This window comes from Paramormyrops kingsleyae, chromosome 2 (assembly GCF_048594095.1).
Source record: "Paramormyrops kingsleyae isolate MSU_618 chromosome 2, PKINGS_0.4, whole genome shotgun sequence".
NCBI classification, from domain to species: domain Eukaryota; kingdom Metazoa; phylum Chordata; class Actinopteri; order Osteoglossiformes; family Mormyridae; genus Paramormyrops; species Paramormyrops kingsleyae.
In genome coordinates this window covers 25553541-25568249 of record NC_132798.1, presented here as the reverse complement: position 1 = coordinate 25568249, position 14709 = coordinate 25553541, and the positions used below count along the sequence as shown (strand labels likewise).

Sequence of the window (14709 nt, the reverse complement as noted above, 5' to 3'; positions counted from 1 at the left end):
CATTCAGAGACGTGCACGACAACAAAAGGAGTTGGGCGGCTGTTAGCCGAAGCATTTATTCGCAATGTAAAAGGCGAAAACAGTGAACAAAAGGAGCACAATGCAGCACTATTAAGTACAACTGCGCTGTTGCTCTTTCTGTGTGCCTGGCTTCCATATTGGACGGACACCTACGTTCGCGATGTTGATGTGAGTCGGGAGCAACTGTTTTCATATGTCAGCCAAGATATTTTCAAACGTTCATTTCAAATACTATTTTGTTAAAAGAAAAAAAACAGAGCGATTTAGCAGATGCCATCTAGGCTAGTGCTGTAAAGGAAGTGTGTGCTATTTCCCAGGACGCTTAAACAGTATTGCTATTATGTACTTACAAAAGTCGATTTTAACCATCACCTCATCCATTGTGGTTCACTGGAAGCCATAGTACCGGTGACTCGTTCCAAAGTATATAGCGCTTATTTCACTTGGTTAATGAGCAGCCAATGAAGCTTCCAGGCAGCCTGAGCCAATTAGCATTGTCCCGAGTCTCATAATCCAGCAGCGGGACCCATGACGCCGCCATATGATCCCATGTCTTTAATGTGTTCTGGTTTATGTGGCTGGGCCGTGGGCTGTATGTTCAGGTTGGGGTTGGGGGAACCACACATGAAAGCGATCATGGCCAGGGGCAGCCGGGAAACACTGCATTCTGCAGCATGTCTCGCTCATATCCCCCCCGTCTGGAGAACCGTCGGGCCACGCTCAATGCCGTCTGGCCTGGTGCCACGCTATCCCGGCCTCATGTCAATACTGTCGCTCTTTTCCATGTGAACTATGGGACTTTTACCACTGGCAGATAGAATTTCATGACTAGCGTGATGTCCACAGATAAATAATGGTGCATATTAACAATTTAACTTGGGAGGAAGAACTGAGGAGTAATCAGATTAAGTCCATTACGTTAATCACATGATTTAGTACATCCTCTCCCATAGCATGATTATCCTCATGGTAAATGTGTGCCATAAATTAAACAGAAAATAAATATAAAATGGGATCAGTCTACCTTTAAAGAAATAATAATAATCATTGAATATCCAGTAAGTGACCAGACCTGACTTTTCTACGTTTCTGACCATTTCCCACGTTTCCCTCCAGAAACCATCACACCGGGATTTTTTACCAGCCCTTCATACAAAGGCTCCTTTGAAGCAAAATGGTGTTTCTGTGTCTTAAGCAAAACATGGGTTGACTTTATGGATATTCTTTCCATTTAATATATGTGTTTGGTATACAGTAGTATCTTATACACGTTTGTTATCAGGGGTGCCGTTACAGATTTTGGGCCCCATGAAAGCATATCGTATTGGGCCCCCAACTCAGACCAATTCAGTTATGTTCCAAATTCATAGGGGCCCTTCGAATCGTCCCAAGTTTCCCTCCCTCGCCCCTGTTTGTTATGTGGTGGTGACTGCTAGCTCCATAACTCTGTGCTGGATGCGCAGATGAATGGATGGAAGTTATGGTATGAAGCTTTCTAGGTGAAGACCCCCAAATGCCTCGTGGTAAATGCCAGACAGTGTGATTTAAGCACTTCAGACAGTTGTCCTTGGAGGCTCGGAGCTCTGATCATGTGGTGAATTCCAGGTAGTCAAAGGCAATCTGTCTGAATGCCGTGGACCAGGAGCTCCCACTGTGTTCTAATTCACATACCTGTGGAGGGGCTGTGCTGCAGCCTGGGCGGCCCCTAAAATCATGGATGGTTTTGTTTTCAGGAGAGCCGATTCAGAGTGGAGAGGGAAGGGCACTGTGCTGCCCAGAAGCCTTCGGGTACTTTGTGACCCACTGTAGCCGTCGTACAGTCAATAGCTCAGCGTGTCTGCATGCTGCTGTCTTTGTGTGTCTCGTCTAGGATTAGATAGATGTGGCTCCAACTCCTCTAATGTTCAGAAGAGCTGACACTTCAGACTGGCTTCATGTGAATCTGTATTCTCTTAGGCCTGTAATAAGATTTGGGATAATCTTTTATATTAGAAAACGAGTTCGCAAAAATGAGTTTTTTTACTTCTGTCTTTCTGACTTCTCTCGGGCCTGTTCACAAGTAAGCAGCAGTGTGTCCGTCTTTCATTCTGCAGGGGAGAGTCTACTTGTTACTTATCCAGGTGTCTGATCTGCAGAAGATGGCTTGGCCCCATCTATTAATCCCCTTTTAGAGATTTCAGTAGCAGGCGCTTGCTGTCAGTCTACCTTGCCACTGCTCACTGCAATGTGGGGCGTTGAGAAACAAAGTAGCCCGGCCTGAAGGGTTGCCAGGTGTGGAGAGCAGAATGGAAGGTTGACCTGGATGAACCCTATCCATCCATCCATGCATGGACAGGATGTGAATAGCATTTATTTCTGGGCTAATTTCAGGTACCCCTGTTTTACCTGCGTAAAGAGCTTCCATCACCTTGGTTGTTTTATTTTTGAGAATTCTCATGGGCTCATATGTGATCTCAGGGGGATCTTGGTGTGGGGAGTCACCCCCAAGTCTTTATAACGGCTGTCAGCATTGAGTCACATGCATTCCTAGTCACACTGGGAAAATACGTTGGATCTCAGAGTTACTTGGGAGTCTTAAATATCTGTAAGACAGTAAAGAAAGGCATAATATTTCATCTTGATTAATCTATAATCTTCTTTAATCTCATAATATTCTTTAATGTGCACTGATTTTCCTGTTTTGAATGAATAAGTTTTTTTTTTTTCTTCAATCAGAAATGCATTTCATTAATATATTATCCATGGTATGTGGTCTGCTGACTCAGTGGGTGGTGTTACCAGCTTGTGCCTCTGGGGTGTACACTGTGTGTATGTGTGTGTGACATTTCCATGCTCTTCCTGAGTCCTCTGTCTCAGTGTATTTGCTGTGTGAGTGTGTGTGTCTTAATGCTCTGTCTTATTGAAAATGAATGAATAGGTTATTAATGGACAAAGATTGGCATTTCTTTTTGTGTACGTTAGCCTTTGCTGAATTTCAGTGTTTGAAAATGTCATCACTGCACATAAATTCTGAAGGCCAAGCAAGCACACATGTGTTCGCGTGTACATGTGTGCGTGTGTATGTACGTGTGTGTGTGTGTGTGTGTGTGCGCTCGTGCGCTCGTGCGTACACGTGTGTGTCCTTTCTGTCTCTGCTGCCCCTTTTGTCTTCTCTGTTGTTTTGGGCCGGCTTTCCAATGGTGCGTGACTGATGCTCGGAGGAGATTTAAGGCTTTATTCCTTCTTAAATTCTTCTGTCAGCTCAGGCACAAAGACTATGTCTCGCCTTCATTTTTCTCTTTCAATCAGTCCTGAACATCTGTATTTTTTTAAAGTCTCCATCTCTGCCTTTCAAACAGCGGCCTCCTTTGCAGGCTGGAATCGTTTTGACACATGGCATTTAAATTTTTCATTCATTGTTGTTTTAACTTCAGACGATTGAACCACCTGTACCTTTTACTCAGGGGTTACTGTGACTTTTGAACAACAACGTTCCTTTTGAAACTTTTGAAGGTGGGTCGTTCACTATAGTGACTGTTAAATGGGAAGAGGAACATGCTTTCAGTCTGAAAGGGATTCAGTGTTACATCCAGTCCTTATGTTCCTCTTGCTCTGATCGGATCTGCAGGTGGTGATCCGGAACCTTTGCTCGCCCTCTGTACTGTTCTCGTCAAGCGTCACTGTGGACTATCGGTGGCACCAACAACTTTTTCTTTCGCGTCATGTGACTTATATGACTCAGTTGTGTGATATGATATCCAGCATTATGATGCCGTAAATCGGACCCTGCAGGTGAAATCTGATCATTCTCCACGGATGTGAAATCTTTCTATAGACACTGAAAATGTATCCGTATAGGCAGAAGCTCTGTAACATTCAGCGCTGGTAGTATCGTTGGTGTGGACATTGACGTTGGCATTGTTGTGTGTGGCTGGTAATGCGGGGAGGTGAGCACTCCAATAAGGTCAGTGTCCCGATCACAGAGCGAGCGCTTGTTGTTCCTCCCCGGCCAGGGCCGACCCGCAGCTGTTGGTTTTGTCAGCAAACTGAGAGCATTATTCAGAGAAGCTGCACAGTATTGCTTTTGTCGTCCCTCCCCCCACCCCCTCCCACTGCGTGTTAGAGGAGGGGCTGGAAATGGCATGAGATTCTCCTGTTTACTGTCCACTGTCAACCAACAAAAAGGAAGATTTCACACACATGTTAAATGGCGATGCTGTGATTTTTAGAAGCTCATCTAATATGGATGCTGTTCTTGGTGGGTCAGTCAGCTTAACTGATTTGTGGTGACTGGTCTCCCAGTAGGAGAGTACATTTAGTTCCTCCTTGTTAATTTGTTTACCATGCCTCAGCCCTCTGACATTTCTGCTCAGAGGGACATAGAGGGTAATGTTTTGAGAACAAGAATCCATTTCGCAAAGTAACACTTCATTGATCCGGGAGTCTGGGGTCGCTCTATGAATATTCACGCGTATCGACCTCTCTGGGGGGCCGTAGGCTGGCAGGCTGCTGTGGGGACAGAGAGACGCCGGGGAGCTCTGAGGAGGCCAGTACTTTGTGTCCAGGTCCGGTGGCTTCTGTGTACTCGGGTGCTGCTCGTCCCACTGCTCATCACTAGCCATTGGAGTACGGTCACCTTCCAGGGCCCCTGAACGTTCCAGAAGACACTTCTGCAGTGATAAACGCTTGTGCTACGGGGAATTAATGTGGTTTATTTAATTTTTGAATTATTATATTTTATTAGTGGAATATTCTCATGCTTCAAAAGGGTTTGACAATTCTTTCACAAGTGGACCTTTTTGGACTTTGGAAAAGGGTAATAAGACCATTAGACTGTCCCAGTCTCCTGTCTCTCCTTCATGGTTATTTCCTGAGATTTCTTTTTTTCCCCTCCAGGAAACGTCTGTTTCCATGAGTCATTTGGTCTAGAAACATTTCTTGAAGGAAGGCTTATGGTGTGAGAACCTTTCCAAGCTGGACGATCAAAGGGAAGCAGGGGGAAGGGAGGCAAGATGGGAAGCAGTGAATTTGATTGCATGTTGGGGAGACTGGAGCGTCAGGGTGCGTTTTTTACAGGGCCGTGGTTTGGGGGAGTACACCACTTGTTCAGATGCCAAGTGCAGAAGGACTGTTTATATTTCATGTCAGAACTCTTCCTTGACATGGAGTGGAAGATGGAAGAGTCATATGTTTCACATAGGGTGGAGAATTGTAAAATCTGATCTTCTTAGAGAAATGTGTGAGGTTGGGGGAGGCTGGAATGAAAGTTCCCCCCACACTGAGTGCAAAATAACCTGAAGGTGCCTTTATTCTACAGGGATGCCTCCTGCTGTGTAAACTTCTCTTTTCATATACTGAGGGATCCTCCTAGGCTTGGATCAGGCTCCTCTATACTAAGAGTGGTTCTGCTGGACAGTGTCTTGACTTGAAGGCTTCTGTGGGTTGCCCTTCTTTCTGGGAGGTCATTCTTAGCATAGGACCACAGAAATCCATTTATTACAGTTGTTGTATGACAGTTTCACATGTGCTCCTTTTATTTTTACAAGTGGCCAATGGATTTGCACGATTCACCCATTACAGCTGCAGAAGAGTAACAATCCCAAGATATGGGGTTCAGGTCTTCATGGAGTTCTCAGATGGAGTGGATTCTTGGAACTGCTCCTAACTTGATAATTAAAAAAGGACGCCGTGCAGTAACTTCAGATAGAACTTCAGTTTCTCCTTCATGGCCCTTATACTGCAAATACCACATTCAGTGATTAAAATGACCGTAAAGTAAAAATACCCACACGGAAGATCTGCTCAGTTTCATGTCTTTCCTCTAGAAGTTGTTCTTTTGAAGTTGGTCTTTTTTAGGTATTTTCCCCATGTTTGTAAGTATGTAATAATCCATCTTCTAACAAACGGCCTTGGTCTCCAAAGCCTAGGGTAAAAGGCTGAAGGCCACCCTGGACAAGATAGCACTCCACCGCAAGGCACAGACATGTATATCGAAGGCAATTTAGAGGTTGCTCTTCACCGAACTGCATGTCTTAGATTGTGGGACGAAACCCACACTGGGGGAATAAGCAGGCTCCCACCCACACGAGCAAAGGCTGCATTCAGACCCCTAAACCTGCATGTGTGAGCTACCATGCTGCCCAGAATATTTAATGATTGTACACATAAATCTGATACTTAAATTTTATATGCCCAAAGTAAATCTTGCCATCTATGGTATGCAACTTTTGAAGATATTTTTAGATCGAAGAGCATTCCGGTGTGGTTGTCAGTCAAGTATGCTGGCTGTAGGAAAGGATTCTTCACAAATATTATTTTCTATTGCTTGTGTATTTAATATTGTATTCTTCAGGACCTTGACACTGAGCTGCCTTAGGTTTTTAACATGAATAGGACGGTGTAATATTGCTTATGTCTTGAAAAATGCATGTTTATATCTCTCACACGATACTGTCCTAAAATGAGTTTTTTCATATTTCGTCTAGAGTTTTTTTTTTTTTTTTTTTTTTTAGATATTTCGTGCTGCATATTTGTGACACATTTGGCTTTAACAAAAGTCTTAATGATGCTTTTGTGCACTAGGCTGTGGGCAGGTTTGTATGCCGCAGACTGCTTATATGTGAGCACCTTTTTATACTGAAGCAGGTGAGGTGGAAAATGAATTGGAATGAAGCACTCATGTGTACAGGTGGACAGGCATTCACCTGTAAGCTATTTACGGGCAGGTGGCTTACGGAAAGGCAGGCCATTTTCACGCACGATTATCTTCTACGTTAGGTGTCCCCTTTCCCAGCACTCTCACATGTCACTCGGCTACCTCTGGTCCCAAGCCAAGGGAGCAGAGTGGATTCCGTTACTGCTTTCCAGCTCAGAGAAGCACTGATGTTGATCCCTAACTTACACACTTGTGCTTTGGACGACGTGTGGCAGGTCACCTGAACCTTCATGAGCCTCAAAATTGGATGACCCACAAGGTAGAACTTTTTATTTATGGTCTGTTTAAACGGCAGCTTATTTGTACACTTGGATCCTGGTTTGTTTTTCAGATTTGTTTCTCAGTTTTTTGGCATTTGTGTTTTCAGATCTGTTATGCACGGCTCTTTAGGGAATTTTTGATAGCCTCTCAGATGTCTTGTCAAACCAGCCGTAGAGTCATGTTGTGTTTAGTACAGTAACCAAAGGAGGGTATTCTATACCGAAACACACTCAAACCAGGTGAGTTTACTCTTGGCAGAGAGAACTGAGGGATAGACTCATATTACACCAAGAACAGAGGGCTATACTCACAGCACACTAAGAGTATAGGGCGATACAGTACAGTCTGAATTAAGGGTAATCCTCAAAGTATCATCACAAGAGAGGGCAATATTCATAGCATGATTATAGGGCTATACTTACTTTACTATACATACCTAATAATAGAGGGGTTTACTGAGACTCTGTACTCATGTTACATTAGCAATTCATTGATATACTGAAGGTATAAAGGTCCTGGAGTGATACTCATTGGAGCTGATTGTCCGCCCCTGTCAGCATCCTGAAGGCAGACCATGACCAGAGGAGACATAAGTATACTCTGTTAAGAAAGCAGTGCAACCTTTGTCTGTAGTTTGACTCCAAAGAGCGTGTGGAAGAATGGAGGAAGATGTAATCCAACCTTAAAGCTGAAAGTCATGCGAGAACGGGCAGCATTGGGCCGGCGCCGACTGAGCGCGCTCAGTGCTCGCTGCCTGAGCCCTGCGCCACCACAGTGCGTTCCCGTCAGCATCCGTTGACGGTCTGGAGCCCAAAGCCGCTCTCCGCCGTGGCAGTACCTCTGCAGAGCGGCGGGTGTTAGGTGGCACGGCTCACTCCGGGGTCCCACAGAACGGTACCTCTGGCTAGAGCTGCAAGCATCCGGGGGGAAATGACGGTGGTGGGGGCGCTGGTGACAGTCATGCACAGGCTGGCCTGGAGGGCCGGGGAAGGAGAAATGGGCCTCAGCTTGCCGACTCCCACTGTCAGGTGTCACCCGCCCTGTCATGCGTGACAGGGTCTCCTCGCCCCCTCCCGTTCCGCCGGTGGCCCCCTGCCGTTGACAGGACCTGTCAGTCGGATGCCGCTATGGCTGATAAACCTCCAGGGTACTACTTGCATCTTAGTGAGGCTAATTCTGTTTATTTACAGTGTGCTCTCCTGCTTGGTTTAAATAGGCCGGTTTTACTGTGACAGTCATATGCCATCAGGATACACGCATTATTTTTGCCTCTCGTACCACAGTATGAGTTCAGAGGTTTATTTTGGAGCAGGAATGAAAGAACTCCTCAAAACAGTCGAGTATCTTCAACGTTCAGGGATTAAAATTCAGACGACTGGCAGCTAAGACGCGTCTGTAATTCTGGAATGCTTTGTTATCAGCCAGCCTCAATTATGGCGAAATAAGCTGTTACGAGGTCCGCTGGCCCCTACCTGCAGCTCTGGGGATCTCTGCATTGTTATTATATGAATCCGTGGCTTAGGACGTACGCAGCCCTTTGAAAAGGAGACCTTGTGATTGCTTCAGTTGTTAACCGGGGTAAAGCAGTGAGTGATGAAGCTCTCAGGAAGTGGACCTATTGGTTCATGTGAAGCCTGTGCCAGTTTTTGTCTGTTAAGCCATAAATTAGTGGTTCTGGGCTCAGCTAGTAGATCTGCATCCAATCAGTGTGCAGGGTAGTAGAAAGTAGGATGGAGATTAATTGGTCTATAGTTTTATAGCGAAAGCTCGATCATTTATTTTATAGTTTGAATCCACTATTTATTTCAACAAAATTAATGAGTCTTAAGACTAAATAATCTGATTTTTAGACAAGGCTAATGTGGTGGGGTGGGGGGGGGCACTGAAGCAGTCCTTCCTATTCTAACTCAAATGGCCATAGCTTTTTCTAAATGTTTTTGTTGTTATGCAAGACGGAACTGAAAATTCAGAGTGAAATGAAAAAAGACTAATTGTGCAATTTTCACTATTTGAAGTGATTCATCTTGTTTTTTCTATATATGTGTGTGTGTGTGTGTGTGTGTGTGTGTGTGTGCGTGCATCTCAGACGGCATATGGATTGCTCAGGTATAACTCCCATGAGTGGGATGTGATCATGAGTAGGACATGGACTAGCAGAATTTACAGAGTACTGATGATAGGATTATGTACTGATGGTGGGGTCTTGTAGGGTGGCATGGAATACTGATGGTGGTGTTGCATACAATAGCATTGGACTTCTGATGGTGGGGTTATTTAGGACGACATTGGAGTAGTAATGGTTGGTAGGGTTATGCAGAATGGTACTTGAGTACTGACGATAGTCTTCTGGAGAATGGCAACAGAGTACTGACCAGAGGATAGACACATTTTGCATAATTATCTGATGGTTTTACTTCAGCTTCTGAAAGTTTGTTCAGGCCAGAAATGCAACAGTGGTGTGTATGTGACACACCTTCAATGAGAGGATTATTGTCCCTTTTCCCGACCAAAGGGGCCTTCCAAGAACAATTGCCGTTCCCAAAGGCAAATTGACCATGCGGGAGTTTTTACGACTTCAAATTCCTTTCCTTTTCAAAGGGGATGGATAAATGGGAATAGCGGGTCGCACCATTGGCTGCCTTCCTGCCATCAGGAATGCGACATCAAGCCGCCTTTTTATCAGCCCAGATGAAAGAGAATGTATGTCTTAGTGACCTTTTGCCACTGAAACTCACACAGGCAAACTGCATAAATTCCTTCTGTGTATAATATGCAAAGGTCAAATTGCTTTAATTTTGATTTGGCCTATTTCTGTTGAAGATCTGCCAGTCGCTTTCCGTATTTGAGTCTTTCTTTTTTCTTTTCTTTTCTTTTTTTTCGTGTGATTCTCTTAGACCACTCAACGCAAATAGTTCCTCTCGCGGGTAATGCAGACAAATATAGACCCATATCTGGCCGGGTGAAATTCTCCCAAGCATTCTGTAACCATTTTAGGGAAGACCGTTTAACACGCAAGTCTGAGAAAAGACGGCGGGTTTGAGAGGGGGAGAGGAGAAACAGAGGAGCAGACGGGGGCTGGGGCAGGACGGGGCGGGCTGGCAGACGGGTGGGGGGGCAGACTAGCGAGCGCGGAGGTGGGCACTGTGAACTGAGATGACATCACAGGTGTGGCCGCAATGTGCCTGTAGACCGGGGACAGGATGGAGGGAGAGAGGCCGTCGGAGGGGAAGAAGGCTGCTTTGCCGACGAAGGCAGAGATTCCCTCGTGATAGAGAGTAAGAATAGCACTCCGTGTTCTGCGCGCACATCCGTCTCCTGCGGCTGCCACCCCCGTCTGCTGACCAGCCCTCCCTCTCCATATCTGCATCTTCCGCCCCTGGTCGGTGCCCAGGCTGGACGTTCGCTGCCATCCAGGGGACTCGGGGGCGGGGCAACTCCAGGGTGGGGCATGGTTGGCTGCTGAGCTCACGCAGCGGTTGATGCTGGAGTGCATGCCAGTCTGACAGCACTCCGCCGTGTGTCTCACCGCGCTTAGTGGTACAGTTTGTTTGTTTTTTTGTTTCTTCTCCTTGCTACCTGTCTGGAGGGCTTTTGACAAATGGCTATTGTACAACATAAGAGTGCATAAAGGGGTAAGTTTGATTAAAGCGTTTCTCACTGCGCATTTGGGTCAGAAATGTCGAAAACCGATAACGTGCTGAACACGTAACTTCTCCGAGTTCAGCCTCGCTTTTCACACCAGGTCTTGTGGCGACACACAGTTTTTAGCATCTTTTGGAGAACTTATGTGTGAGCAGGATATAAAAAGATAGACGAAAAACAGTATTAATCTCTGAGTAGATATACATACATGTGTCCAAACACGTGTAAATGCCACACATGGTATAACTTCGTATATAGCATGTGAAAGCAAAAGGGACGAGTTACTTTTGTTTCTGTGTGGGTATTTCTTTCTTAATTAGAGAGTGCTAAGTGGGACGAGTGCGTACATGTGCGTGACAGAGGCCGAGTTAGAATGGAGGCTGCGTGACGATTGCCAGGCATGGAGCCTGGGCTGTGGGGGGGCGGGGGGAGCTCATGTCTGGTCTTGTGTACTGAGCTCCCTAGGAGGGAGAGGCCCGGCAAGCACACACCCAGATGGGCTCGGCCCTCGTCCTGCACGCTGGCACCACTCTGCTGGTTCACACCTAGAAAATTGCATTGGCTGCACTAGCTACTAATTTTGTTGAATGACGCATTGATCGGTAGGGCCCACCGGTGGGTGTGTCCAACCATGGTAACCTACTCCAATCCTTCCAAGAAACTTAACTGCACGGCTAGAAAAGAAGTTCACTACGCCCAAATTCTTAACTCCAACGCCCCGCCAGAGACGCTCAAAAAAGGACAGAACCAAAAAAAACTCAGCAGCAGGAGGAAGGAAGCCTGAAAATGGATTCTCTGGAAACTAAAACATGCATACATATATATATATATAGAACCTTATGTTCTGTGGCATATTTTAAATGGTTTTCTTTTCTTTTGCAATCAGTTAAATGAGTTTGAATGCATATTATGCCAAAATACACTAATAATATGTAGTGTAATATATCCATCCATCCGATATGATGTATAAATATAACCGTATTTTCTAACATATATCATGTTTGGGTATGTCTCTGCTTTTTCTCATGTGTGTCTTGTGATTCTGTCCTCTGTGCCTTAAAGCTCCATTACATTCTTTCCTTGTTTCGTTCCGAATGAAATTTCATCACAACAGCCACAGGGAGAAATTAGATTTAGGGACTTTTTCTGTCCTTGGGCCGACATTTTGAGATGCTGACACGGTTTCCTGTGGACATCTCTTAATGAGCGCTGGACGTCATTTCCTGTAGCTCGCTGACTCCTGGTACCGGCTTCCTGTTTTGTCTGCTGCGGTGCCCTTTAGTACATCCTTTACATTGTGTTGCCTAAACTGAAAATTAATATCTGGTTTGTCTTTAATAACTTGTTAGGTTTTATTTAGCCTTTGTTGTACTTCCTACTTATCAGGCGTTTTCAACAAAAAAAAAAACGAGAGTTGATAATGTGCCTCTAAACAATAATAATTTTTCATACAGAGAGAAACATCGTTTGTCATGCATAGTGACAAAGTGTTTGCCTTGTTTTTGAATATGTTCACTAGACAGTGTGCAGGCTTTGGCGTTCTCTGTGTGGTTGTGTTTGTGTGAGGGTGCGCACTCTCCTATGATTTAGGAAAAAGAACACCCCCCTCCCAACAGGAAAATGGGTGTGATGAGGAATCATACAAACATTTTGTTTTACGGAGAATGGAAGTCCAATCTGCACACAAAGAGCCATTATGCTTTATGCTGTTAATTTCACATCCCCTTGTTTTTGGCAGGATGGTGTTAAATGACCACATTGTTCTCTGGGCTCTCAGGTGATCCCAGAGCAGCTCGTCCTGCTCCTAGAGCTTCTGCTGGATGAGCCTGATCTGTCCCTGACGGCGCTGCGCGCTCTGGAGAAGACCTACCATCTACAGGATAGGGACGCCGAGGTGAGACGCCGCACAGACAGGACGGATGTACTCACACCTGACCGGCTCACCCACACCGCTGCAATGATGCGTCCTATTGTCTGGCCTACAGCTCTGTCGATAGGCCCTTTCTCTGCTCATGGTCCGTTTGGGTCTGCATCATAACCTTAACATCGATTACGTGCTTTGGGTGCCTGGCAACAAGACGTTTAACTGTTATTATTTATATCTACAAATTATTTGTCGATAAACCAGGCCGTTGGGAAGGAGCTGTATGGGAAGCAGCCTGTGGAATGGGAGGTGATGTGTGTATCAGGGCAATGAGGATACATCCTGTAGCATGGAGCCGTGTTTCATGATGCCTAGTGAATCAGGGCCTTTGTCCTCAGGCTGTATCTGTGTGAAGAATGCAGCAGTGGGGCAGGGAGGAGGGGGCCAAGCGGGAAGGGAGTAGGCGGTTGCGGGGGGGGGGGGGGGGGGGCGGGTGTGAACAGAACAACCTGCTTTTCATAACCTTTAAATCCCCCTCCCCTGACATGCGTTTGAGTGAACGGGGCAGTGAATTTTACCGTGAATTATCACCGTGATCGTGTTCAGACCCCCTCCGTCCCAAAGGACCATCTGTCAGGGCATCTCTTTGTGCCAACGGGGATGGAATCGGCACAGAATGCCGCTGGCTCAGCATGTGCCCGAAAGCTGTAAAACGGCCCCATCTTGCAGTACTAAAAACAATATGCCTGCGTGATCAAGCCTTAGTCATATAGTTCCCTTTATGTCTTCTGCATGCGTTTTCGGTTTGCTAAACGAAAGTCTGCTCATTAGAGATCATTGGAACAAATTCCAATCCCGCATCCGTCCGTCGTGTTTAGTGGCTTTTCTCTTACGAGAAATTGGTGGATTGAAACTGAGAGCAAAGGTTTTCAACAGGAAATGCCAGGAAAGACTCTTGATTTAGAAATAAATAAGAATGGCATGTGAACGCAGACACACACACACACCAGCACATGCACACGCACACGTATACACTGCCCAGGAGAGCTGACTCATGTCCAGTGTTTTATGTATAACAGTTGTCGTCTTGCTTAAATAACATTGACCCTCTGTGTTATATTTAAGGTCTTTCCCATTCTATCCTTTTTCAGCCTCAGGCTTATATTAAACCATCGTGAATGTAAATATTTGTATTGTACTTCGGTTGCGCCAGGAGAAGTGAATCATCTGTTATGTTTCGGGGATGTTGACATTTTGCTGAGTTGCAGGTGACCCATTAGGGTTTGTGGGTAAGAATGAGCATGTGGTCTGTCTTTAGTGTGGATTTCTGATGTAGTACAATAAACCTCGGATTTTGTCAGATAGCAGTGTATAACAATAGAAGATGTTTCTGTTCCAAAAATGCAAAACCACAATCCGAAAAAGGTTCTTTTATATGGAAAATGTTCCGTTTAAAGAAGAAAATAGCTTCTCGCTCCAGATGTCTTTAGGCACAACTGTTGTGCATATTCTATTAGTGGAAAGGAGTTCACAATTGTTGGCTAGGCTAATAAACTCTTTTTTTCTTTCCTTTTACTGGGGGCACTGGGAAGTCTCCTAGACTCTGGTAAATCTCTGTGAATGTTTTGAAGATCGCTCTCACAATGCAGAGGGTGAATAAGGAGGAAAAGGCATCCAGGTAGTAAAAATGTGTAAATAAAGTGCTACTTATCTGAAGGTAATGCGGCTGTTAAGAGAGGTTGGGTCACTATCTTTTATATGCCCCTCCTTCTGTGGCATGCCCCACCCCACACTCGCGTTGCTCGAGAAACCACTCAGTGCCTAAAGACATAGCAAATTTTATTGGTCCATCCATCACACAGGTGTCCACACAAAAACGGCAGGAACCCCCCCCATGACAGCTCGGGTCTCTGCAAAGTGGCCGGCATCATTTCTGCCTCTTTAACCCCTAAGTGTGGTCTTCACCATTACATGGATGGGGCAGGACCTCTGGAGGCCACCTCAGCGAGAGACGTGTCACGTCGTCTCCTGTCTGGGTGTGGAGGAGACATTGTCTAACGAGGGAGACTGAGAGAGAGAAGCGAGCTGTCAAGGTGACTCTAGGGAACTTTCTGGTTCAGACGTCCGTTTGCCACTGGTTTAGGTTACGAGGGGTCACAGTGAAATGGAGCTCGTTTTGTTTGTTTTGGTAGAGCACGTGGTACCGCGGTCTGTGAGCTGACATTGA

At 45.6% G+C, this 14709-nt stretch overlaps 1 protein-coding gene across 4 annotated transcripts in view; it reads left to right on the top strand.

The window, feature by feature from the left end:
• Window positions 1-14709, top strand: part of aopep (aminopeptidase O (putative)) — a 63151-nt gene that overhangs the window by 39585 nt on the left and 8857 nt on the right. For all 4 annotated transcript variants that reach the window (XM_023802892.2, XM_023802895.2, XM_023802894.2 and 1 more), the window contains exon 14: window positions 12396-12512. In XM_023802892.2, the coding sequence (XP_023658660.2) occupies window positions 12396-12512 (117 nt within the window). The remainder of the gene's footprint in view (window positions 1-12395; window positions 12513-14709) is intronic.